This window comes from Thamnophis sirtalis, unplaced genomic scaffold (genome assembly GCF_051295495.1).
Source record: "Thamnophis sirtalis isolate CommonGarterSnake01/CBP01778 unplaced genomic scaffold, rThaSir2_p1.2 scaffold_2, whole genome shotgun sequence".
NCBI lineage: Eukaryota > Metazoa > Chordata > Lepidosauria > Squamata > Natricidae > Thamnophis > Thamnophis sirtalis.
The window spans coordinates 47,920,514-47,948,429 of record NW_028261382.1 but is presented as its reverse complement, the minus strand read 5'-3'; the positions used below and the strand labels follow the sequence as shown (position 1 = coordinate 47,948,429).

Genomic DNA, 27,916 nt, shown 5'->3' with positions numbered 1-27,916 from the left:
AATAACAGCCTGATAATGGCCCCCAAAACAGCCTGATAATGGCCCCCAAAACAGCCTGATAATGGCCCCAAAACAGCCTGATAATGGCCCCAAAACAGCCGAAAATGGCCCCCAAAACAGCCTGAAAATGCTCCCCAAACAGCCTGAAAATGCCCTCCAAAACAGCCTGAAAAATGACTCCCCAAAACAGCCTGAAAATGGCCCCCAAAACAGTCTGAAAATGCCTCCCAAAACAGCCTGATAATGACCACCCAAAAAAGCCTGATAATGACCACCGAAACGGCCAAAAAAATGACATGCAAACGCCAGCCAGCCAGCTGGTCTTTGAGTTTCCGGTGCGCACAAATGCGCACGCATGAACACGGATTCCAATTTGGGCATGGTGCTGGAAAGGTTCGCCATCACTGGTATAAAAGGTCTTTAGGGAAGGTGTACCGTGGCAAAGACTAAGACCCCAGCAAGTAGACAATTCTTTGGAACCTCCCCTGATAAGAAGAGGACGGGAGATGGCCCGTATTGCGCCGGATGGCTGCTCCTCCTGCTGATGGAATTGGCCATCTTGCTCCCAATTGAGGGGGAGACTTTTAAAGGACAATAAACCTCACTTTCTAATGGCCTTTTTGAAAATTCCCAAACCCATTATAGACCTATAGAGGTTTGAGAAGCCTTCTTTGGGTAAGTTTTTCTTCACTTCTGAAGTTTAAGAAGTGAAAGAATTTGAAATAAATGTTTTTTAAAAACCCAAGTAATATATTCGGATCTTCGAAAGTTATAAACAATTATAAACCAAGTTAATAACCTGGTTGTTAAGTGAATCTGGCTTCCCCATTGACTTGGCTTGTCAGAAGTTCTCAAAAGGAAATCACCTGACATTGCGACCGTCATAAATAGAAGTCCATTGCCAAAGCACCTGAATTTTGATCACGTGACCATGGGGATGCTGCAGAGGTCGCAACTGTGAAAATCGGTCATAAGTCACCGATTTTGAGTGCCGCCGCAACTTTGAACGGCCACTAAACTAACTGTTGTAAGTCGAGGACTTCCTGTACTGTGCAGAATTAGGTCAAGGTTCCCCTCGCACATATGTGTCAGCCGTTCCCGACTCTAGGGGGTGCTGCTCATCTCCATTTCAAAGCTGAAGAGCAAGCGCTCTCCGAAGACATCTTCGTGGTCATATGGCTGGCATGACTCAATGCCGAAGCCGCCCGGAGCACTGTTTCCCTTCCCACCAAAGGTGGTTCCTATTTTTCTACTTGCATTTTTTATGTGCTTTTGAACTGGCAGAAGCTGGGACAAGGAATGGGAGCTCACTCCGTTATGCAGTGCTAGGCATTCGAACCGCCGACCTGCCGACCTTTCTGATGGACAAGCTCAGCGTTTTAGCCACTGAGCCACCACGTCTGTGCCGAATGATGAATTGAATTTGCTCCATTCAACCAGGTTGGAAGACTTTTGCAGATACATAACACTGAATTAAAAATCCTATTAAAGTGAAAGTAGAAACTGAAAGTGGGAGATGCTGACGCTCACTCACCTGTTTGAAACGTGGCAATACAGTTGTACGGTAGCCGTGGTACAAGTAGACTGCCCCCTGGTGGTTGTCCTCCAAGGGGGCACCCACAACTACGTCGTTAAAGCTGTCGTGATTAAGATCCGGAACAGCACAGGATGGCGTAGCCAAAGCGGGCATCCTGAGGTTTGGGGTCAGGAAGGAGGGTCCCATTGAGAGTCAGCAGTGACTTCAAAAGAGAAGGAGAGAAAGAGAGGGAAACGCGTTTAAAAGTAAATACATTCCTTTCGAACATCTGCATCCACTCATATCAGGAAAAGAATTGTTCTTGCGTTGCCAGACGGATGTTGAGATTGGTTGTGGGAGCACACAACCTCAACGTGGGGAAAAAAAACCTCACTTTGTACAGTACTTTCTCCATATGTTTTATTTTTTTATTCCCTATTTATTTTAAAATTTATATGGCCACCCAACTAGACACAAGGACAGTTTTTCCCTGCATGCCATCATTTTGCTAAACAACTAATTCCCACAACTGTCAAACTATTTAGTGAGACTGTATTACTATTCTTGTTTTCATCCTTCCTATTGCCTTTTCCACATGACTATAACCTTGTTGCTTGTATCTTTACAGTTTACATTGTTTTATTTAGTAGTATGATTTTGATTGCTTATCTAGTATCCTATGGCTATCACCAAGTGTTGTAGCTTATGATTCATGATGAACATATTTATGATGACTGTGATCATGATTTATCACTTATATCTTTTATGTACACTGAGAGCTCATGCACAGAAGATGAATTCCTTGTGTGTCCTGTCACATTTGGTCAAGAAAGAATTCTATTGAATTCTATTCAGAATTCTATCCTATTCTATGCAGAATTCTATTCTATTTCTATTCAGAATTCTATCCTATCCTATCCTATCCGATTCAGAAATTCTACTCAATTCAAAATTCTATTCTATTCTATTCTAGTTCTGTGTCTATCTCTATCCCTATCTCTATCATCTCTATCTCTATCTATCATCTCTCTCTCTCTCTCTCTCTAGTTCTATCTATTATCTATCTCTATCTATTATTTCTATCTCTCTCTATTTCTATCTATCATCTCTATCTCTATCTATCATCTATCTCTATCTCTATTTCTATCTATCATCTCTATCTCTAGATAGAGATTATAGATAGATAGAGATAGAGATTATAGATAGAAATAGAGATAGAGATAGATGATAGAGATAATCTATCTCTATCTCTATTTCTATCTATAATCTCTATCTCTATCTCTCTATCATCTCTATCTCTCTCTATTTCTATCTATCATCTCTATATCTCTACCTATCTCTATTTCTATCATCTCTATCTCTATCTCTATCTATCATCTCTATATCTCTATCTATCATCTCTATCTCTATCTATCTCTATCATCTCTATCTCTATCATCTCTAACTCTCTCTATTTCTATCTATCACCTCTATCTCTATCTCTATCTATCATCTCTATCTATCTCTATCTTTATCTTCATCTCTATCTCTATCTCTATCATCTCTATCTCTATCATCTCTATCTCTATCTATCATCTCTATCTATCATACTCTACTCTACTCTCCCGGGTGTCTATGGAGGTTCTCAGTCATCCAGGTCCCGGTTGTCCCAAAGGTGCTTTTTCAAGAGGCAACTGTACTTTGTGGTTTTTTTTGAAGACGTTTTGCTTCTCATCCAAGAAGCTTCTTCAGCTCCGACTTCAGCTCTGACTCTCCCCACTATCCAGTCAGAGCTGAAGAAGCTTCTTGGATGAAAAGCAAAATGTCTTCAAAGAAAAATGTCAGAGTATGCACAGCGTGACTACAATTTTGAGACAACCCAGGAGTAAAATACAGAGGTTTTGTCTTTCAAACAGTGGTTTATATCCAGGACTTATATACACATACACATGTCAGGAAAATACTAGGCAAGCAATCAATCTTCCAACTCTAAATGGGAGAACTACAATGGAGAGAGATATACGAGGAGAGAGAGAGGCCCTCACATGGCCTCCCTTATATATACAGCTTGTTAAAGTGGCAGTAACCCTGCTGACTCATCCACACATCATCATCTCGGTTTACAGCCTTACAGCAGCTAATCAGCCATTAAATCGTCATTACCCTGACAAACCCCCCCCCCCGCCCCCACAAAGTCCAGTTGCCTCTTGAAAAAACACCTTAGGGTGATTCCGGGGGTGGTCTTTCAGAGATAAAAACCCAATGCAAACTCCGTTGAACCCCTGCCCCTCAACGGCACTCACCTGGCCAACCTTGTAAAGGTAAACACACCCTATCTCTTTGTTCTGTGGGCCCAGGTACATGGGGGCAGCCACCAGCAGGACATCTGTGATGCCATCCCCATTCACGTCCACGGGGCAAACTTCACTCCCAAAGTAGGAACCGATCTGCATGAGACAATGAAGACTACGTCAACCCTGGCAGATTCACACAGGTTTCCTTGCCACTGTTGTTAAGTTAGCCACATGGTTGTTAAGTGAATCTGGCTCCCCCCCCAATTGACTTTGCTCATCAGAATGTTGCATGACCCTGGGAAACAATGTTGTGGCCTTCTCAGACAGTGAGGAGGTTGGGGAGGAACCTGGGCCAGTCCTGGAGTCTGGGGAAGGCTCTGAGGAGGGCTCTGTGTCAGAGGCAGAGGGGGGGCAGCGCCGCCCGACAGTTATCAGCTGCCTTCGGAGTCGTAGATCAGTGAAGCAGAGGAACAGCTGGAGCCTGTTCCCAGTGTGCGCATGTGCAGAGCTGCCAGGAGAAGGGAACAGCTAAGGAACAAGGGCCGACTCGGGAGTAAAAGCACAGGTGGAGAGTGAACGGCCCCTCCCAGAGGGAATAAAGAGGAGCAAATGGGGAGGGGAGTTTGCAGGAGACCATTAGTTCGCTTCATTAGTGTGAAGATTTGTCTGTGACCCCAGAGACTCCTTCCCAAGTATTTCTGGTACAGCATTTGGAAGATATCGGCCTGGCAGCTCTCCAAGGCTGATAAGGTCTGTGGTTGTAAATCCACCCTTGAAAGACTGTTTGCTGGGATTTTGCTGGATGTGAACGAGAGGGATTCACGTGAGCGTCATAAAAAGGGGTTTTGCTGGGACAAGGAGTCTGCTTCGGGATTTGGTGAAGCCTAGTTCAGAACACACCCAGCAACCGTCCTAAATATGACCCAGTTGTCAAATACCCAAATGCAAATCACGTGATGCTACAATTGTCGTAAGTGTGAACGATGGTTGTGTCACTTTTTTTCCAGTGCCGTTGTAACTTCCGTTACTAAGCAAACTGTTGTAAGACGAGGACCGTCTGAATTCAGCAGCCAGAAAATCCAGACACATAAACGATGTTCTCACACACCTTTCATGCAGCAACACTGCTAGTTGGTCACAAAACACACACACACACGTCTTCTAGCATCTCCTGCTTCTGTTGTAAATGGTTTCTGCTAAAAAAAAGGTGCAATGATTGACATTTGCATTTTGCGAGTCCCTTACCTGGTCCCCTGTCAAGGCCTGAGAGATGGATACGTCGCCATCTCCATCCATCTCAAAGAGGATAACTTTCCCCTTGTGCTGGAAACGGGGGGCGCTGGCCAGATAGAGCCTTCGGCCACTCCGGAGTCTGATGGAAGAGACGGTGTAGCCTGAGAAAGGGAAAGAAAAAGAAAAGGAAAAAAGAAAATGACAAAGAAATTCTGGTCTTTGACCACGGATCTTATTTTTAGAACAGAGTTGGAAGGGACCTTGCAGGTCATCTAGTCCAACCCCCTGCCCAAGCAGGAGATCCTACACCATTTCTGACCAGTCTCTTATTGAAAACTTCCAAGGATGAAGCTCCCACAACTTCTGAAGGCAACTTCTGTTCCACTGTTGATTGTCCTCACTGTTAGGAAATTTCTCCTTAATTCCAGGCTGCTTCTCTCCTTGATTAGTTTCCATCTATTGTTTCATGTCCTGCCTTCTGGTGCTTTGGAGAATAATTTGACCCCTTCGTCTTTGGGGGCAGCCCCTCAAATATTGGAAGATGCTCTCCTGTCTCCCCTGGTCCTTCTCTTCACTAGACTAGTCAGGCCTAATTCCTGCAACTGTTCTTCCTATGTTTTAGCCTCCAGTCCCCTAATCCTCTTGGTTGCTCTTCTCTGCACTCTTAACAGAGTCTCGACATATTTTTTGTATCATTGTGACCAGAATTGGATGCAGTATTCCAAGTGTGGCCTCCCCAGTGTAGTATAAAGTGGTAGTAGTACTTCTCGTGATCTTCACCTGGGAGTGATTATGGTAGATAACTTGGCACAAGTCTTTAAAGTAAAGGATGTAAAAGCATTTTGAACTGCCTGGAATTTAAAACATCATGTTTTGAGTGAAAGTACTTCCAAGATGATCGAAAAGGGGCATTTTAAATCCCAAACAGCTATTATGCATGGAATGATTATTTCAAAGTCGAAGTGCATTCAAATTGGTTCAAATTCAAAATATTTTTCACAGTGCTTTCTTCCCATGAATTAGAATCCAAAAAGAAAAAGGAGTTAAGAAGAGCATGTGGTACCTGGATGAAATCAGGAATTATAGCCCAACAAAGTTTGAGAATACAAACTCTCTTTATGCTCCTTACTGATTTTAGGTATAATAATAATTCCTTTCTGTGAGAAGGGAGATTTTAAGCATAGTTTTACAAGTTAATACCCCCCCCCAAATAAAACCATAATAGACTCAAAGTATTTTCCTTGTAAACAAAAGGCCATAAAAAACTTTCTGTGCTTCTTCAGTTAAACCCCAACCTGGGCAATATCTACTGAAAAAAATATTGGATTCTTTCATTACCTTTTAGAATGGAAGAGGTGTTACAAGCTCAGATAGTCTTTAAAAGAAATACTGGAATACACTTGGAATACGGCATCCAGTTTTGGTCACTACTTTACAAAAAGGAAGTTGAGACCACTTAGGAACAAGTAAAATGAAGAGCAACGAAGATGATTTAAAAAAAAAGTTTTTGCACTCTGCAAACCTCCCAAAAATTGCCCGTTTTTCCAGAAAACCTTTTGAAAAAAGGGCATGAATAGCCCTTAGGAGGCTTATAGAGTGCTCCAGGGGGTGTGGGGCCCCCCCAAATGAGCAAAAACCAGCGCATTTTGCGCGAAAATGGGCCCATTTTTTGTCAAAAAAAGGGCATGGATAGCCTTTAGGAAGCTTATAGAGTGCTGCTGGGGGCTGGGGGGGGGGCAAAGAAACAGGCCATTTTTTGCTCATTTCTGCCCTCCCCAGCCCCCAGGAGCTCTCTGGAAGCCTCCTAAAGGCTATGCATGGCCATTTTTTTGCAAGGGGGGCGGAGTTTCGGGAGGCAAACAATGCTGTATTCAGTGTATAAGACGCATCCAAATTTTCAGCCTCTTTTTGAGGGAAAAGGGTGCGTCTTATACTCTGAAAAATACGGTACTTCTCAGAGATAGGGGTCGACCACCATTGGAAACAAAAAAGATAGGTTAGCTCACCCCTTCGTCCTGACCTTCTGCTGTTTTCCTTACCCAGATAGGCCGCGTGGTTGTTCAGCTTTCGCGGGAACTCTCTTGCAAAAGCTTCCCTGGGGGGGATGACCCGTCCAGACCGGCCCTCCTTGAGCACGGCACCATCCCAGTCGTAGGCTCCCACCATCCCAAAGAGGATTCCATCCTGCCAGGAGAGAAGCAACGACAATAGCAGTAGTACTTAGATCTATATCCCTCTTCACAGTGCTTGACAGCCCTCTCTGATCAGTTTACCAAGTGAGCCTCTTGCCCCCCCAACAATCTGGGTCCTCGTTTTACCCAACTTGGGAGGATGGAAGGCTGAGTCAACCTTGAGCCGGTCAGGATTGAACTCCTGGCAGTGAGCAGAGTTAACCATCAAGATTGCATTCTTAACCACTACGCCACCACGGCTCTTAGATAGATGTAGAACTGGATGGATGGATGGATGGATGGATGGATGGATGGATGGATGGATGGATGGATGGATGGATGGATGGATGGATGGATGGATGGATGGATGGATGGTTGGTTGGTTGGTTGGTTGGTTGGTTGGATGGATGGATGGATGGATGGATGGATGGATGGATGGATGGATAGATAGATAGATAGATAGATAGATAGATAGATAGATAGATAGATAGATAGATAGATAGATATAGATATAGATATAGATATAGATATAGATATAGATATAGATAGATAGATAGATAGATAGATAGATAGATAGATAGATGATAGATAGATAGATAGATAGATAGATAGATAGATAGATAGATAGATGATGGATGGATAGATAGATAGATAGATAGATAGATAGATAGATAGATAGATAGATAATAAATAGATAGACAAACAAATATAGAGATAGATAGCAATAGCAATAGCACTTAGACTTATGTATCGCTTCTTAGTGCTTTCCAGCCCTCTCTAAGCGGTTTATAGAGTCAGCCTCTTGCCCCCAACAATTTGGGTCCTCATTTTACCCACCTTGGAAGGATGGAAGGCTGAGTCAACCTTGAGCCGGTGACATTCGAACTCCTGGCAGTCAGCAGAATAAGCCTGCAATACTGCATTCTATCAATGTGCCACCATGGCAATAGAATAGCGTAGCGTAGCGTAACGTAGAATAGAGTAGAGTAGAATAGAGTAGAATAGAAAAATGAAGAATAGAATAGAATAATGTAGAGTAGAATAGAAATAGAAATAGAAATAGCACAGTTATATATTGCTTCACAGTACTTTATAGCCCTCTCTAAGTGGTTTACAGAGTCAGCTTCTTGCCCCCAACAATCTGGATCCTCATTTTATCAACCTTGGAAGGACGGAAGGCTGAGTCGACCTTTAGGAGGAAGGAAAGAAGGAAGGAAGGAAAGAAGGAAGGAAGGAAGGAAGGAAGGAAGGAAGGAAGGAAGGACTAGCAATAGGACTTAGTCTTATACACTGCTTCACGGTGCTTTCCAGCCCTCTCTAAGTGGTTTACAGAGTCAGCCTCTTGCCCCCAACAATCTGGGTCCTCATTTTATCAACCTCGGAAGGATGGAAGGCAGGCAGACAGACAGACAGACAGATAGCACTAGCAGACTTGTTTACCACTTTACAGTGCTAACAGCCCCCTTTAAGTGGGTTACAGAGTCAGCCTCTTGGCCCCAACAATCTGGGCCTTCATTTTACCCACCTCAGAAGGACGGAAGGTTGATTCAACCTTGAGCCGGTCAGGATTGAACTGCTGGCAGTCAGCAGAGTTAACCTGCAATACAGCATTCTAGCCACTGGGTCACCATGCCTTCCTTCCTTCCTTCTTTACTTGCTTCCTTCTCTCCTTCCTTCCTTTTTCTTTCTTTCACAAGCAATAGCTCTTACGCTTATATACCGCTTCACAATGCTTTTCCAGCCCTCTCTAAGCGGTTTACAGAGTCATCCTCTTGCCCCCAACAATCTGGGTCCTCATTTTACCCACCTCGGAAGGACGGAAGGCTGAGTCAACCTTTAGGAGGGAGGGAGGGAGGGAGGGAGGGAGGGAGGGAGGGAGGGAGGGAGGGAGGAAGGAAGGAAGGAAGGAAGGAAGGAAGGAAGAACACTTAGACGTATCCTGCTTCACAGTGCTTTTCCAGCCCTCTCTAAGTGGTTTACAGAGTCATCCTCTTGCCCCCAACAATCTGGGTCCTCATTTTACCCACCTCGGAAGGACGGAAGGCTGAGTCAACTCTTGAGCCTGGTGAGATTCGAAGTGCCAAATTGCAGGCAGCCTGCAGTCAGCAGACGTTAGCCTGCAGTACTGCACTCTCACCACTGCGCCACCCCTGGACACCACAGCCCTCCAGACACTCAACCTACTCAAAGCAAAGGCTGCTTGGCTTCCAGACTGTAAGCCGCCTGGAGTCCCCTGGGTGCAAATCGGGCGGCTGTATGAATTTGCTTTGTTTCAGTTTACACAGATATCAAATAGCACTTAGATTGATTTTCCGCGTCACATTTGGAAACGATTTGTCTCTTACCTCCAGCAGGTGGGTGGAGAAGCCCACCTGAGACATTTCCAGCTCAAAAGAGTTATACTCGCGACTCCCTGTGTTTGAAGAAAAAAAAAGGGGGGAGGGGGAAATGTCACCTTCTTGATATCAAGTTGGACTAGATGACCTCCAAGGTCCCTTCCAACTCTGCTCATCTGTTAATAAATGGCGTAGGGTCTCCTGCTTGGGCAAGGGGGCTGGGCTAGATGACCTCTAAGGTCCCTTTCAACTCTGCTCATCTGTTAATAAATGGTGTAGGGTCTCCTGCTTGGGCAAGGGGGTTGGGCTAGATGACCTCCAAGGTACCTTCCAACTCTGCTCATCTGTTAATAAATGGCGTAGGGTCTCCTGCTTGGGCAAGGGGGTTGGGCTAGATGACCTCCAAGGTCCCTTCCAACTCTGCTCATCTGTTAATAAATGGCGTAGGGTCTCCTGCTTGGGCAAGGGGGTTGGGCTAGATGACCTCCAAGGTCCCTTCCAACTCTGCTCATCTGTTAATAAATGGAGTAGGGTCTCCTGCTTGGGCAAGAGGGTTGGGCTAGATGACCTCCAAGGTCCCTTCCAACTCTGCTCATCTGTTAATAAATGGCGTAGGGTCTCCTGCTTGGGCAAGGGGGTTGGGCTAGATGACCTCCAAGGTCCCTTCCAACTCTGCTCATCTGTTAATAAATGGCGTAGGGTCTCCTGCTTGGGCAAGGGGGTTGGGCTAGATGACCTCCAAGGTCCCTTCCAACTCTGCTCATCTGTTAATAAATGGCGTAGGGCCTCCTGCTTGGGCAAGGGGGTTGCGCTTGATGACCTCCAAGGTCCCTTCCAACTCTGCTCATCTGTTAATAAATGGCGTAGGGTCTCCTGCTTGGGCAAGGGGGTTGGGCTAGATGACCTCCAAGGTCCCTTCCAACTCTGCTAACATATTACTGGAGGCCAGTTTATCAGAAAAGGATGATAAATAGCTTTTCTTGGTTATTCCCGTGGCAGATGTGTCTGCCCAACTCTGTGTTTGGTGAAAGGTTGAGAGGTTCTTTAAACCTTGGGTGTGGTAGCACTTTCACCCTTCAAGGCTGGCCCATCATTGGGGCGGGGGAACAACACTGGGGGCGGCTTCCTGGATTCGTAGCTCCTGCTTGAAGGGCAGGTGTCACTGTGACCAGGAAGTCTTTTCACACCACATCAGTGGTGCTCTTTCCTAGATTGGGAGAGGTAGGCTTCGGACAGTCATTCACACCCAAGTCACTTCACAGCTTGACTACTACAATGTACTTTACATGGGTCATCCCTGTGCCCCTGAAAAGATGTTGAGACTCTGGAAAGAGTGCAGAGAAGAACAACAAAGAGGATTAGGGGACTGGAAACTAAAACATATGAAGAACAGTTGCTGGAACTGGGGTGTGTGTAGTTTGATGAAAAGAAGGACCAGGGGAGACAGGATAGCAGTGTTTCAATATCTCAGGGGCTGCCACAAAGAAGAGGGAGTCAAGCTATTCTCCAAGGCACCTGAGGGCAGGACAAGAAGCAATGGGTGGAAACTAATCAAGGAGAGAAGCAACTTAGAACTGAGGAGAAATTTCCTGACAGGGAGGACAATTAATCAGTGGAACAACTTGCCTCCAGTTGTAAATACTCCAACACTGGAAGGTTTTAAAAAGATGTTGGATATTAATTTGTCTGAAGTGGTATAGTCTTTCCTGCCTAAGCAGGAGGTTGGACTAGAAGACCTCCAAGGTCCCTTCCAACTCCGTTATTCTATTCTATTCTGTTCTGCATTTTATTCTATTCTATATTCTGCTCTATTCTATTCTATTTATTCTACTCTATTCCTATCTTATTCTATTCCTATCCTATTCTATTATTCTATTCTATTCTCTCTATTCCTATTCTATTCTAGTCTATTCTCTCTAATTCTATTTTATTCTATTCTATTCCACTTTATTCCTATCCTATCCTATTCTATTATTCTATTCTATTCTCTCTATTCCTATTCTAGTCTGTTCTCTCTAATTCTATTCTATTCCTTCAACCAGAATTACTAGAATTGCAACTGTGTTGGACTTACTGTATATATACCCCAGCAATGGTTACTTACCCTAACAGAATGACCGAGTTGGAAGGGACCTTGGAGGTCTTCTAGTCCAACCCCCTGATCCGTCAGGAGACCTTATACCCTTTCAGACAAATGTCTTCCGTTCCCCTCCCCCAGGTGCTAACGCCGCATCCTTTTCCATCACCTTCAAGGCTGAAGATCCGATCGCCTAAGGAGTCCACAATATCGTTGAGGGCCGCCTCATCGGTCACATTGAAGAAATACTTCTCGTCGGGGTCGCTGGCAATGTATTTAATTTCGTTGATGAACGAGTTGGGATCTTTCTTCCGGCGGATATAGTGGCCCAAGACCTGAGGGGGAACCGAGACATCATTTCAAGACTTGGATGGAAACAAATCAAGGTCTGAGAATCATTGTCTCCACTAGATAATTGATGGTCAAGCTGAAACTAAATGAATCAAGTAAAAACTGCAAACGGGAAAAATCCCTTTCTCAAACTCCCAAATAGGTTACCTAGACCTAATCCACATATCAAAGGATGCAGTCTGCAAAAACAGGATTAATTAAATTAGGTCCCCCCAAAGAAACTGCATGTTCACAAGAATAAACATGCCTAAACACAGACATGGGACTCTCAAGTGTCACCCTACAATCAGCACATGATGATACCCCTATAAAAATCTGCTACTGCACCCCATTTCTCTTCAACCTGCCCCTAAAGGCAAACTGTTTTGCTTTTAGAAATGAATAGGATAGAATAACAGAGTTGGAAGGGACCTAGGAGGTCTTCTAGTCCAACCCCCTGCTCGTGCAGGAAACCCTACACCACTTCAGACAAATGGTTCTCCAACCTCTTCTTCAAAACCTCCAGTGTTGGAGCATTTACAACTTCTGGAGGCAAGTTGTTCCATTGATCAATTGTTCTTACTGACAGAAAATTTCCCCTTCGTTCTAAGTTTCTCTCCGTGATTAGTTTCCACCCATTGTTTCTTGTCCTTGCCTTCTGGTGCTTTGGAGAATAGCTTGACTCCCTCTTCTTTGGGGCAGCCCCTGAGATATCGGAATGCTGTTAACAAGTCTCCCCTAATCCTTCTTTTCATTAAACTAGACATACCCAGTTCCTGCAACCGTTCTTCATATGTTTTAGCCTCCAGTCCCCTAATCCTCTTTGTTGCTCTTCTCTGAGCTCTTTCCAGAGTCTCAACATCTTTTCTACATCGTGGCGACCAAAACTGAATGCCATATTCCAAGTGTGGCCTTACCAAGGGATTATAAAGTGGTATTAACCCTTTACGTGATCTTGATTCTCTGCCTCTGTTGATGCAGCCTAGAACTGTGTTGGCTTTTTTGGCAACTGCTGCACACGGCTGGCTCATATTTAAATGGTTGTCCACTAGGACTCCAAGATCCCTCTCACAGTTACTACTATTGAGCCAGGTACCACCTATACTGTACCTGTGCATTTCGTTTTTCTTGCCTTAATGTAGAACTTAACTTTATGAAAATGTACTCTTTCCTCACAGATGTCTGGATCTCATTTTTGTTTATTCTTGTGCAACTCCGGCTCAAATCAAATTATTCTTCTGACAATTTATTTTCTTTCTTTCTTTCTCTCTCTCTCTTTCCTTCCTTCCTTCCTTCCTTCTTTCCTTCCTTTTTTTTCTTGCTAAGTAAAGACAGATACTTTCTGCATGAAGCATTTTTCCAGATCCAAGATACCTGGTTAACAAAATAAAGTTGCACTCAAACTGCTGGCTAAATTAAGCAGAATTTAATTTATAAACTATATTGGAACTCTCTTCCTTTTGCTCGCCTACAGAGGAACACCCCCTGTGTGTTCGTCCCTCCATCTACTGACACACTTACCGCGATGGCATAACGTGTCACATTCCGTTCCTCGCACTCTTCCAGGGCATCTTTAAGTTCCTCCCCATCGTGGGACTCCCCATCGGTCAGCACGATCATCAGCTTGGTAGCCCCTTCTCTGCCCCCTCTTTCAGGGCTGAAGGCCTCTGTGCTGCGGGCAGAAGCCAGAAAGAAGCCAAAATTTTGGGGGGAAAGCTTTTCTGCCTGACAAATCAGTGCCCTGATCCTGGGCTACAGCGTAGAACTCATAAAGCCACAGGTCTGGTTTAGCGAATGTGATGAGTTGCTTTGGTAAAATTTGGACCACGTTGGTGAATCGAAATTCTGCTGGTGTGGGAAAAACCTTATGGCAATTTCAATCAAAGTATCAATTTATCAATTATCAAATAATCAAAGCACAAGGATCTCACAGATGAGGACAACCTTCATGTATGCATCTAATTTAACCATTTTGAATCTTTGTACAAACTTATCTAAATTCCACTTCTCTACATCTGATAATGCACTGTTTCAAATTTTAGAATTGTCTGCCTGCCTGCCCGCCCATCCATCCATCCATCCATCCATCCATCCTCTATCTCAGTGTTTTTCAACCACTGTGCCGCAGCACACTAGCGTGCCGTGACATAGTGCCATGGGAAAAACACTTTATATATAGTCAATATAAGCACAGAGTTAAATTTTTTTAACATTTTCTAATGGTGGTGTGCCTCGGGATTTTTTTCATGAAAAAAGTGTGCCTTTGCATAAAAAAGGTTGAAAAACACTGCTCTATCTAATCCATCTAATCATCCATCCATCCATCTAATCATCTATCCATCCATCTAGCTAATCCATCTAATCATCCATCAATCCATCCATCCATCAATCCATCCAATCATCCATCCATCCACCCATCCACCCATCCATCCATCTAATCATCCATCCATCCATCCATCCATCCACCCACCCACCCACCCATCCATCCATCTAATCATCCATCCATCCATCTATCTAATCCATCTAATCATCCATCAATCCATCCATCCATCAATCCATCCAATCATCCATCCATCCACCCATCCACCCATCCATCCATCTAATCATCCATCCATCCATCCATCCATCCACCCACCCACCCACCCATCCATCCATCTAATCATCCATCCATCCATCTATCTAATCCATCCATCCATCCATCCATCTCACAGAGGGGCTATATCTTATGAAAAAGTCTATGGTGAATAATAATGAAGGAAGGAAGAAGTAAGTTTTCTACTGGAAAATTGCTTGTGGAAGCCTTGTACATTGGGCAAAATCCAAGAAGCTTCTTGGGTGAGAAGCAAAACGTCTTCAAAGAAAACCCAGAAAGTCCAGTTGCCTCCTTTGGGAAAACCAGGACCTGGAGGACGGAGAATCTCCATAGACTTTCTGCCTTCTCTTTCGCCTCCCAGCACCTACCAGGCCTTGTGGATGGCAGAAGCTGTCCGAGTTTCGAGTCCTTCCTGCCGGCTGATATTTTGGGCAGCTTCGATGACCTCCTCTGCCGTCTTGTAATCCTTCAGGGTCCACTCATGAACCGCAACTTCGCTGTACTGCAAGACTCCAACCTGCGAAGCCAAGAGGAAAAGGGACCCTCTTGAGTCTTTGGAAGAGGGGGGGAGGGGGTTCATGAGGCCTCAATCTCATTAAGGCAGCTTGGTCTATGCTAACTTCCCCAATAACATCTCTTTTCCAGAGATGATGGTGTGGGCTCATGTCCCACTGATAATGAACCTTAAAAGAACCACAAGAAACAATGAAAAAGCAAACTCTGCACTTTGATATGGCCCAAGGGCTACTTTCTCTATATAAAAATGAGTCTGTGTGTGTCTCTGTCTCTGTGTATTCCAGCATAACTCTGGAACGCCTCGAGCAATTTCAACCCAACTTGGTACACAGATGATTTACTCTCCGGAGAAAAATATGGGGGGGGGAACACCCCTAACACCCTTCGGGGTGTGTTCTGTTCAGGGGTGAAATGCTGAAGTCTGCTACCAGTTTGGGCGAATTACTACTGGAACCAGTAGTTTAAAAAATGCTAAAAAAGTTTTTTAAAAGTTCCAAAAATCAGTTGTGCGACAATCAGCTGTGCTGTGCAATTTCTAGCAAATATAAACCATTGAATATAAGTGCGGCACAGTTGATTGATGCACATCTGATTGTCGGAACTACCAGTTTGCCTCGAACAGGTAGCATTTCACCCCTGGTTCTTTTAAGATAAAGCCTGTTGTGCCTTAAAGTGGCTTGCACTGTACTGCCGTAAAATGGCTTCTACTGTGCGGCGTGGTGGAGTTAACATGGCAATGGCTTCACAGTAGTCCACAAGGGGGCTCCCTCTAATAAGGGGTTAAAGCCAACATTAGAAATTACGTTTGGTCTGGACATTTTCCCCCTATAAATAAATACCCGGGCAACGCCGGGTTATCGGCTAGTCCAGGGGTCGGCAAACGTAAACACTCAAAGAGCCATTTGGACCCATTTCCCACAAAAAAGAAACCACCGGGAGCCACAAAGGTCCTAACCGGAAGCCCCCTGTTCAATTCTGGAGCTGACTGGAAGTTCAGTTCCCCCACCATAGAGTCTCCTCCTAGAGTACTTTTACTTTTTCCTTTACCTGTCCTAACCGAAAGCCCTATCAATTGTGGAGACAACTGGAAAACCTTCCCCTTGCCATAGAGTCTTCTCCTGGCGCACTGTGCTTCTCTGCCCCCTCCCCACCGGAAGCTCCTCTCAAAATTGTGGTGCCGACAGGTGACGGAGCCGCAGCAGAGGGAGGAAAGACCCACATGCGGCTCCAGAGCTGCAGTTTGTTGACCCCTGGGCTAGTCAATAAATAAAGATTGAGACTGAAATAGCAAGCAAAGCTCACCTGGATCTGCTCTGGATCAATGAAAAATTTGCTGAGAATGTTGCTAAGAAAATTCTGCACCTCATACCATGGGTAAATACTGTTGGAGCCATCTAGGACAATCACAATGTCCATGTAGGTTGAACATCCTGCGCAAAGGTCAGAGAACAGCGGCAAAGGTCAGGCAGTGGCAAAAAGGGATCCCCCAGAGTACAGGAAGTCCTGGATTTACGACAGTCCGTTTAGTGACCGTTCAAAGTTACAACGGCACTGAAAAAAGTCTTTTCATAACCCCATAATCCCTTGCGGGGGGTGGAGTTTGGGCAGCCGAATGGAACTGAGTGTTTACTGGCCAGATGCCCTCCCTGTTGCCAATGCGGAGTTATATCCAGCAGGTATATTCTCACTGTGCCCAAAGAGAGGGAAATATCTGCCTCTGCCTAAGGATCGAACTCACGGCTTCCTGATTGCGAGGCGAGAGCTCACCCTCTAGGCTCCACCGCACCACTCAGTGCTCTGTTTGAAACTGGTGCATGCAAAACTCATTTGTTAGAGCTCTCTTCCATGTTTCCTCCACAGCAAGTCCGCCATCGGAGGGGGAAAAGCCCCCAATGCCGGGATTGTTGGAAACAATCCCAGCCATTCTGATGGATTTGGGCCACCACTGGCCATTCCCAGGAGAGTCACGGCCACGTGAGGCTTTCTAAAAACCCCAGGATGTGTTTGTAGCCACTTAGTCATCCCTCCTGTGGAAAGCATGATGGGCCTGACTCACAGGAGGCCGGGGATGACTGTAAAGGGAACCTAGAGCCAGCCATGAGTGATTGGAGGTCCCACCCTCCAGCTTGGCTGGCTGAAAGTCCCTTTGATGAAAGACAAAAGCTCATCCCGCTTCATTTCTACCATGTTTCTCCCCAAAATAAGACAGGGTCTTATTTTCTTTTGACCCACAAAATAAGCGCTTGGTCTTATTTTCGGGGAGGTCCTATTATTTTTGAGGTGCAGGAGGCGGCGAGCGTGGTCACCTCATGGCTGCTGCTGTGTTGTATTATTTGGGGGGGGAGATCTTATTTTGGCGCATGCGCTCAAAAGCCCAATTGGGCTTATTATCCAGGGAGGTCTTATTTTCAGGAAAACGGGGGTCTTAGACACTCTTTTATTTCCTCTGGGAGGGGCCATTCATACTCCACCCATGGTTTTACTCTCAAATCGCCCCCTGTTCTTTAGCCGTTTCCTTCATCTGGCAGCTCTGCGCATGCGCACACTGGGAACAGGCTCCAGCTGTTCTTCTGCCTCACTGATGTCTGACTCTGAAGGCAGCTGATAGCTGTCGGACGGCCCTGGCTCCCTCTCTGTCTCCGACACAGAGCCCTCCTCAGAGCCTTCCCCAGACTCCAGGACTGGTCCATTCATCTTCCTCCCCAACCTCCTCACTGTCCGAATCTGGCGGGCCATAACAGTTTATAGCACACCACAGAGGAACCTGTAGAATTAGCTGAGGGGTGTGTGTTGTCTTCCAAAGTTAACTTCCAAGGAACAAGAGGCCAAACTTACTCTGAGCTGTTGGGGCAATGTTTTCCATCAGCCGGAAGTCCTTGTCCAAGCTGGTGCACATCCCTGTGCTATACAGGGATGTACCGCATTCCTGGGACCAGAGGGGAGCGCAGGCCTGCCGGGAAGAGAGACGATCTTTATGGGAACTTGGATGGCTTCAGAAGTGGTATTCAGCCAGTTCGGACCAATTCACTTGAACCGATAGCGGAAATCGCGGGTGGGCCTGTCCGCCTGCCCCGGCTCTGCGCTCTCCGGTTCACCGACAAAACTGCGCTCGACTAAACCGCGCCCGACTAAACCGCATCGCTGATGTCATCAACAGGGCGACAACAGCGCGGAGACAGAAGCACGCTGTAAACCTTAAACCTAAAATTAACCCCTAAACCTAACCCCCCTAAACCTAATCCTAAACCTAACCCTAAACCCAACCCTTAACCTAACCCTAACCCTAAACCTAACCCTTAACCTAACCCTAAACCTACCCCTAAGCCTTAACCTGACCCTAAACCTAATCCCAAAGCTAACCCTAAACCTAACCCTTACCCTTACGTTGAATCGGCTTGCTTTCAAAGTGCTATTTAAAGCGCCCTTCTTTCTCTGCACTGGCTGTTGTCGCCCTATTGATGACATCAGCAACGCGGTTTAGTCGAGCGCGGTTTTGATGGGTCACGGCGCTCTCCTATTTAAGCACGTTTTTGAGGACGGTTGCATGTGCAGAAGGCGCACAGGTGCGCAAGCACGAAGCGGGCAGGTAAGCGCGAAGCGGGCATGCATGGGGCGAGCCGGTGGCAGCAAAATGTGAAACCCACCGCCGAGTGGCTTTCTTGCTGTCTGTGGAGTTGCCTCACTGGGTCTCCCTTACCTGACTGCAGCCTTCCCTTGAGAAGGAGGGGTGCAGAGAGATTCGGGGGGGGGGTGTCCCACACAACTGAAAGTCACGTAGTCCCCTTTTGCAACCTTCTGACAATGGGGAAGCCAGATTCACTTAGCAACCATGTTACTTACATCGCCTGCAGTGATTCACTTAACAACTGTGGCAAGAAAGGTCGTGAAGTGGGGTAAAGCTCACTTTAACAAATGTCTCACTTAACAACTGAAACTCTGGGCTCGATGGCAATCATAAATAGAGGACTGCCTGTAGAGACTCAGAGTGACATTACCTTAACAGGTCCTTGGTTAGGACCTGAACTGTTAAGTTTTTAGCAATCCCAGACTGTGAATTGAACTGAAGATTGAATAATAATAATGCATATTATTATGGCACATATTGTGGGAAACCCAAAGAGAGGTTAGCCGAGGATTCAGTCTGTTGGGTGAAAGGCAGCCTTAAAATCATCAGTAGGAAAGTTGAGGGGGAGGACTTGGGGAGAACATTTAGGCATTGAGGAGCCAAAGGCCTCTTGGCAAGGGCTGCCCCAACACTAGCCATGGATCCCAAGATCCAACATCCTGTTTTCCAAAGCTGAGCCAACTACTTTGGAATGTCACCGAAACGAAACTGGATAAACTTTTTCGCACTCCTGGACAATCCATTAAAAGCGAGCAGGGCCAGAAAGGCAATTGTGGAAACAGGCTCCCTTGTGAATTGTGCTGCATTTAGAGATGCATCCTACGTGCTCCTTCTCTCCAATTCAGCAGTTCATTGTTCATTTTATTTACTTACTTACTTACTTATTTACTTATTTAATCAAGCATGAATTAAATAACAGATATAAGCATAGACATGATAGCAATAGCAATAGCAGTTAGACTTATATACCGCTTCATAGGGCTTTCAGCCCTCTCTAAGCGGTTTACAGAGTCAGCATATCGCCCCAAAAAATCCGGGGCCTCATTTTACCCACCTCGGAAGGATGGAAGGCTGAGTCAACCCTGAGCCGGTGAGATTTGAACCGCCGAACTGCAGATAACAGTCAGCTGAAGTGGCCTGCAGTACAGCACTCTAACCACTGCACCACTTCGGCTCTTTATGATTATGAATACATGAAATGCATAGGAATACAAGAGAAAATTAGGACAGGGACGGAAGGCACGCCTTGTGCACGCCCCTTAAAGACCTCTTGGGATTGGGGTGAGGTTGACAGTAGACAGTGTGAGGTTGAAGTTTTGGGGGGTATGGGGAAGAAACCACAGTGTCAGGTAGAGCATTCCAGGCATTGACCACTCTGTTGCTGAAGTCATATTTTCTGCAATCGTTCAAAGCTCATTATTTATTTAATCAATCCATCAATCAGAATGGAGTTGGAAGGGACCTTGGAGGTCTTCTAGTCCAACCCCTGCTGCTCAACTAGGAGACCTTCTACCATTCCTGACAGATGGCAGTCCAGTCTCTTCTTGAAAGCCTCCAGGGATGAAGCTCCCACAACTTCTGAAGGCAACTTCTGCTCCACTGGTGGATTGTTCCCCCTGTCAGGAAATTCCTCCTTATTTCCAGGTTGAATCTCTCCTTGATTAATTTCCATCTATTATTTCTTGTCTTGCTGCTTGGTGTTTTGGAAAATAGCTTGACTTCTTCCTCTCTGTGGCAGCCTCTCAAATATTGGAAGACTACTCTCATGTCTCCCCTGGTCCTTCTTTCCTTTAGACCAGCTATGATTTCAACCATTCATAGGACCTTCAGAGTATTAGCCAGATAACTGCAATGAATATAAATCCTCCCATTCCTCACCATTCTGTCAGAAATGAAGTAGCTTCTTGGATGAGAAGTGAAATGTTTTCAAGGGGGGAAAAAACAAAGCCTTTGAAAAAACATCTTTGGGGTATTCGCAATATTATTTGCTTTGTCATTTAGGACCATGATAGCAGCGTTCCGATATCTCAGGGGTTGCCACAAAGAAGAGGGAGTCAAGATATTCTCCAAAGCACCCAAGGGCAGGAAAAGCAATAGCAATAGCAATAGCAGTTAGACTTATATACCGCTTCATAGGGCTTTCAGCCCTCTCTAAGCGGTTTACAGAGTCAGCATATCGCCCCCACAGTCTGGGTCCTCATTTCACCCACCTCGGAAGGATGGAAGGCTGAGTCAACCTTTGAGCCGGTGAGATTAGAACCGCTGAACTGCAGATAACAGTCAGCTGAAGTGGCCTGCAGTACTGCACCCTAACCACTGTGCCACCTCGGCTCTATAGCAGGAAAGAAGCAATGGATGGAAACTAATCAAGGAGAGAAGCAACTTAGAACTGAGGAGAGGTTTCCTGACAGTGAGAACAATTATCAGTGGAACAGAAGTTGCCTCCAGAGGTTGTGAATGCTCCAACACTGGAAGTTTTTAAGAAGAGATTAGATAACCATTGGTCTGAAGTGGGGTAGGGTTTCCTGCTTAAGCAGGGGGTTGGACTAGAAGACCTCCAAAGTCCCTTCCAACTCTTGTTATTCTGTTATTTCAGTCTAGATTTTTAGATATTGTAAAGCTGGGCAAACTCAGCTGATTGATTATTATCCATCAGTCAGAATACTATGGAACAAATAGGCCGCTCCAGCAACAGGTTTGAGCATGTTATGTGAACAGTTTACATTTATAATACAGAAATGTGTCCAACTCATTCTGTTCTACTCGAGGCTGTTCTTCCAGCGACCTGGTCAAGCCTCACCATTTAATGGGTTGGCAACTGAAATTCCTGCAGCAGAGTTCGCTTTTTATAGCTCTTGTTCTTTTTTCTTTCTAAATATGTGGTTGGGTATGTGCTTTATTTAAAAGAAGAAAGAAAAACATAGCATGAGAGATGCTTACCACAAACCCGTCATCTTTGTTAGCGATCAGCGTCATCCCAAAATGCATGTTTTTAATTTGCCTGGAAATATTCCGCAGACTCATGTCACCTAGTTGGGATCAGAACAGGGGGGGGGGGGGGGAGGAAGGAAGGAAAGGAGGAAGAAAAAGGAGGGAGTGGGGGAAAGGAAAATGCAATTGTTGGATAACGCTGAAAAGGGCATCTATCATGCTTTCTAGCAGAGACACGGTGGCTCAGTGGCCAAGACGCTGAGCTTGTCGATCAGAAAGATCGGCAGTTCGGCGGTTCGAATCCCTAGTGCTGCATAACGGAGTGAGCTCCTGTGACTTGTCCCAGCTTCTGCCAACCTAGCATTTTGAAATCATGTAAAAAATGCAAGAAGGACAATAGGGACCATCTTTGCTGGGAAGGGAACAGTATTTCAGGTGCCTTTGGCATTTAGTCGTGCCGGCCACATGACCACGGAGATGTCTTTGGACAGCGCTGGCTCTTCGGCTTTGAAATGGAGATGAGCACCGCCCCCTAGAGTCGGGAACGACTAGCACATATGTGCAAGGGGAACCTTTACCTATCATCCTTTCTCCTATATAATTACTAATGTGCTACAACCTGTCTGATTTTAGCCCCCTCCGCCTATCTGCTTCACTCCACGAATGTGATTCCTTTTAGTTTTACTCACCACACTATAAAAAAGATTTTAAAACTCTAGAAAGAGTGCAGAGAAGAGCAACCAGGATGATGAGGGGACTGGAGGCTAAAACATCCGATGAACAGTTGCAGGAACTGGGCCTGGCTAGTCTAGGGAAGAGAAGGACCAGGGGAGACAGGAGAGCATCTTCCAATATTTGAGGGGCTGCCACAGAGAGGAAGAGGGGAGTCAAGCTATTCTCCAAGGCCAGACAAGGAATAATGGATGGAAACTGAATGAGGAGAGATTCAACCTAGAAATAAGGAGGAATTATCTGACAGGGAGAACAATCAACCCTTGGGACAAAAGTTGCTTTCGGAAGTTGAGCTTCATCCCTGGAGGCTTTCAAGAAGAGACTGGGCTGTCATCTGTCAGAAATAGTGTAGAGTCTTCTGCTTGGGCAAGGTTGGACTTGATGACCTACAAGGTCTCTTCCAACTCTGTAATTCTGTACTCAATAGTTCCCCCCACACACACAAAAAAAATGAAGGAGATTTCAAGGCACAAAGCCCTGGAAGGGTTGGGGGATGGGGTGGGTGGGTGGGTGGATGGGGGATGATTGCAGCCTATGTGCAAAGAGCCTGACAACTGTTGATCACAGCTATGAGTCAACAGGAGGAGGCAGCTGCTAAAAAAAGCAAAGACACTTTTAGTTTAATTTCCAATTCATAGGAAGAAATAATTCCACGGTTTTCTGCCTTGGTCAAAACCCCACCTCCACTTCTGAGCACCACATTTTAAAGAAGCAGCTGCACGAAGGCATAAAACCTTGAAACACAAAAATGTCCTAAGAGCAGTGTGTCAGCACAGCTGTAGTGAGGGGCTCTCCCTTATTAGCTGATTAGAGATTAGGGGATGCTTGGGGTGGGTCACGAGAGCCCCCTTAAATCCAAGGATTCGAACCTCTCTCCTTCCCTTTTGGAGTTAGGAAGCCCCCCGCCCCCACGCCCTGCCCCTCCGTTGCAATTTATAGACATCTCCTTTTAGGCCTGGATCTTCTGGCAATCTGAGCCAGCTGCTAAAATTTGCTGTGAAATCAAAAAAATTCTATAGTATAATTTGGTTCCTAGGGTCAGCAGTTCGGCGGTTCGAATCCCCAGCGCCGTGTAACGGAGGGAGCTCCCATGACTTGTCCCAGCTTCTGCCAACCTAGCAGTTCGAAAGCAGGTAAAAAAATGCAAGTAGGAAAATAGGGACCACCTTTGGTGGGAAGGTAATAACAGCGTTCCGTGGGCCTTCGGCGTTGAGTCATGCCGGCCACATGACCACAGAGACGTCTTCGGACAGCGCTGGCTCTTTGGCTTTGAAATGGGGATGAACACTGCCCCCTAGAGTCAGGAACGAGGAGAACCTTTATCTTTACCTAATTTGGTTCTTTGGGGCCTTTTGGGCAAATATGAGTGGCCTGTTCCCTTTTCAGACCATTAGAGAACATTTCGAAGGAGATGCCTACTCAGTGCTAGAAAAGATTGGCACTGAATAATAGAATAACACAGTTGGACGGGACCTTAGAGGTCTTCTACTCCAACCCCCTGCTCAAGCAGGAGACTGAAACTGTATAAAGTGGCTGTCCAGTTTTTTCTTAAAAACCTTCAGTGTTGGAGCACTCACAACTTCTGAAGGTGGCAAGCTGTTCCACTGGTTAATTATTCTCACTGTTAGGAAATGTCTCCTTAGTTCTAGATTGCTTCTCTCTTTGTTTACTTTCCATCCATTGCTTATTGCCTTCTGGTGCTTTGGAGAATAGCTTGAGCCCCCCCCTTCTTTGTGGCAGCCCCTCAAATATTGGAAGGCTGCTATCAAGCCACCCCTTGCCTTTCTTTTAATTAAACAAGGCATACCCAATTCCTGCAACCATTTTTCAAGGATTTTAGCCTCCATCCCCTTAATCATCTTTGTCGCTCTTCTTTGCACTCTTTCCAAAGTCCCAACATTTTTTTTAATATTGTGATGATCAAATATAAATACTGCTTTTTATATTACATGGGGATTGGGTGACTTATCTGATGACCTCTGTTAGGATTGTAGTCTGACAGTTGGGTTAGCAATATATAAGCCATGATAGTAGTACTGTATCTTTAAGTACTGCTGTAAATGTGATTGGTTGCTGTTACCTCAAGCGGCCAGAAGATGGAGCCAGAATGACTGTTAGCTCTCTGATGGTTAGATGCTGATGGTTGGATACTGCTTGTAGATGTGTCGTGTATTGCTCAGCGTGAATTACTGTGAGTTTTCCTACTGTTAGCAACTTTGTGTGCTGAACTGATTATATGATACTGGACTGTATTTGCTGGATCACCCCTTAACTGAGAACGTTGATGACTGATTGTCTTAACCGTGTATGAATTGGACTCTGCCTACCTCTATTGCCACAGAAGTAAAATACTATCTGTTTTACAATTCAGGGTCTCCGTATGCTGGTTTATGCGTTCTTCCACACCACTTTCACTACGCTTCTCTGCACGCACTAGTTCTTCTAATGGGGAGCTTACTTAACACTGGTAGACCCCCAACCATCTAATTGGTGTCTCGGTTCCTAAGACCATCAAAAATATGTTTTCCGATGGTCTTAGGCGATCCCTGTGAAAGGATCATTCGACCCCCAAAGGGGTTCAGACCCACAGGTTGAGAACCGCTGAGTTAGATGAACCGGTAGTGGAAATTTTGAGTAGTTCAGAGAACCGACATGCCATTACTGGCTGGCCCCAGAGTGGAGTGGGAATGGAGATTTTGCAGTATCCTTCCCATGCCACGCCCACCAAGCCACACCACGCCCACCAAGCCACACCCACCAAGCCACAACACACCCACCAAGCCACAGCCACAGAACCAGTAATAAAAAAAATATGAATTTTACCACTGCTCTGAATGCATATTGTGCAAGCTTCAAAATGTGTACCTATATTGACTTTAGTGCATGTTGAATTTTTCCTCTCTCCCACAATGCACTTGTAAACATCACCTTTCCGGTCTTCTTCAGTTCCGTCCCAAGGTGCGCCCACCAACATCCTATTGAAAGAAGCATCTGTGTTAGAAAGACTTGATAAAATTAAACCTCATCCAAAACTAGAAATAAAATGAACATGAGGCACACTGGGCAAACACAAAAGGATTAAAATGGGAGGGAATCATCTTCTTCTTCTTCTTCTTCTTCTTCTTCTTCTTCTTCTTCTTCTTCTTCTTCTTCTTCTTCTTCTTCTTCTTCTTCTTCCTCCTCCTCCTCCTCCTCCTCCTCCTCCTTCTCTTCCTCCTCCTCTATCTATCTATCTATCTATCTATCTATCTATCTATCATCTATCTATCATCTTATCCTATTTATCCATCCATCCATCCATCTACACACAAACACACACACACACACACAACTGTATGTGCCAGGATAACTCTAGAACATCTTGTGCAATTTCAACCAAACTTGGTACACTTCTTCTTCATCATCATCCTCCTCCTCCTATATATAAAAATGGCTCTGAGTGTGTGTGTGTGTGTGTTCCAGCATAACTCTGGAACGCCTCGAGCAATTTTAACCAAACTTAGTACGCAGATGGTTTACTGTCTGGAAACAAGTACTGGGGTGGTGGGGTGGTAAGACACCCCTAACACCCCTTGGAGTGTGTGTTCTGTTAAGATACAGCCTGTTGTGCCTTCAAATGGATTCTACTGTACTGCCATAAAATGGCTGTACACACGTACAGCACAGTGGAATTGCCATGGTAATGGCTTCACAGTACTCCACAAGGGGGCTCCCTCTGGTACGGGAGAACATCCAAGATTAGAAATTATGTTTGGTCCGGACATTTTCCCCCTATAAATAAATACGGGTTATCGGCTACTCCGCTATAAAATTGCAATTGTACCATGAAAACTATATCTGGGGACACCCAGAAGGGACGCCCCCCCCCCCAATCCCATTTCTCAGGGTCGGCAGGCAGAGGAGGGCTCTTAAATGAGCCTTGGTCACTCATGTAAACGTGTTTCATGTTGGATTTTGGACCAGCCCGTGAGAATAAAAGAGAACGAAGTTTTTGAACAGCTTGATCTGTTTTTCACATGTGCACAAGAAGATAATCCAGACATACCTCCCCATTTCTACAAATTCACCATCCAAACATATTGTCTTTTCATTTGCAATTCTCCTGATCCTTTCATTGCTGCCAAAATGTAACCCACGTATTCCTCCTGGCTTCCAGTAACAAGACACATTTATTTATCTTAGGGGAGAAAAAGGTATGCCTGGATGAAAACTGTGGGGTTTTGTTGATGTTGTTGTTCATTTGCGTGGGGATCTCTTTGGTTACAACTGCAACTTTTGCGTTCTGGCCTAGGCTTCCTGAGACAGTAAAAAGCACATACTTAGTCCCAAAACCCCCTTTTTAATTTCAACGGCTGTGAATTATGTTCATTCACAGCCCGTAAAGAGTCACAAATAGTTTGTAAAGAGTCCGACAGAAGTCTGCCAAAGTCTTTCAGGATAAAGCTGATAAGCAACCACCTTTATCTCCCTTGAAATGCTGCCAAAGACCTAATTGCCAATTAGCTTTGCAAGGCTACAGAGAGCAGAGTGTCAAAACGGAGTTTCAGAGTTTAAACCGACCAGAATGAACAAAGTTGCTTCCTGCTCCTCCTTTATGTCTTATGGGAGGGGCCAATCATCTCCAAGCCTTACTCCTGAGTCACTCCTTTTGTCTGTTCTTGCCTTCTGGCAGCTCTACACATGTGCACACTGGGAACAGGCCCCAGCTGTGCAGAGCTGCCAGGAGAAGGGAACAGTTTAGGAACAAGGGCTGACTCATGAGTAAAGCTGGCAGATTACTGTAACACGCTCTACATGGGGCTGCCCTTGAAGAGTGTTCGAAGACTTCAGCTGGTCCAGAATGCAGCCGCGTGAGCGATTGTGGGTGCACCCAGGTACACCCACGTCACACCTATCCACCGCGAGCTGCACTGGCTACCCATTAATCTCCGGACCCGCTTCAAGGTGCTGGTCGTTACCTATAAAGCCCTACATGGCATCGGACCTGGGTACCTGAGAGACCGCCTCCTGCCGATTACCTTCCATAGACCGATTAGATCTCACAGGTTAGGTCTTCTCCGGATTCCATCTGCCAGCCAATGTCGGCTGGCGACTCCCCGGGGGAGAGCCTTCTCTGTCGCAGCTCCAGCCCTCTGGAACGACCTCCCCGTGGAGATCCGGACCCTTACTACCCTCCCGGCCTTCCGCAAAGCCGTTAAGTCCTGGCTGCTCCAGCAGGCCGGGGGGCTTTCTAAATATCCAGCCCCAGGGAAACTGTGACTGTTGTGTATTTTAAAGTGTTGTTTTGTTTATTTATCCCCTTCCCTTGTTTATTGTAAGCCACCCGGAGTCCTTCGGGAGTGGGCGGCATACAAGACCAATAAACATCAACATAAACATCAAACATCAAAGCCACAGGTGGACGGTGAATGGCCCGTCCCATAGGGAATAAAGAGGAGCGAAAGGGGAGGGGAGTTTGCAGGAGAGAATTAATTCAATTCATTCAGGTGAAGATCTGCTCCTGACTTCTTGCCAAGGAATTGCTGCTACAGCGTGGAGTTTGGAAGATATCGGCCTGGCAGCTCTCCAAGCCTGATAAAGGTC

The 27,916-nt window shown here is 45.6% G+C and overlaps 1 protein-coding gene across 1 annotated transcript in view; it reads right to left on the bottom strand.

Annotated features, from left to right (window-relative positions):
- The window catches only part of ITGA10 (integrin subunit alpha 10), an 81,075-nt gene that overhangs the window by 39,763 nt on the left and 13,396 nt on the right, over positions 1–27,916 (bottom strand). Inside the window, 9 exon segments of the mRNA XM_087705361.1 lie at positions 7,062–7,206; positions 9,539–9,606; positions 11,776–11,941; positions 13,458–13,608; positions 14,898–15,046; positions 16,348–16,475; positions 17,881–17,995; positions 21,611–21,699; positions 25,199–25,308. Coding sequence (XP_087561487.1) covers positions 7,062–7,206; positions 9,539–9,606; positions 11,776–11,941; positions 13,458–13,608; positions 14,898–15,046; positions 16,348–16,475; positions 17,881–17,995; positions 21,611–21,699; positions 25,199–25,308 — 1,121 coding nt within the window.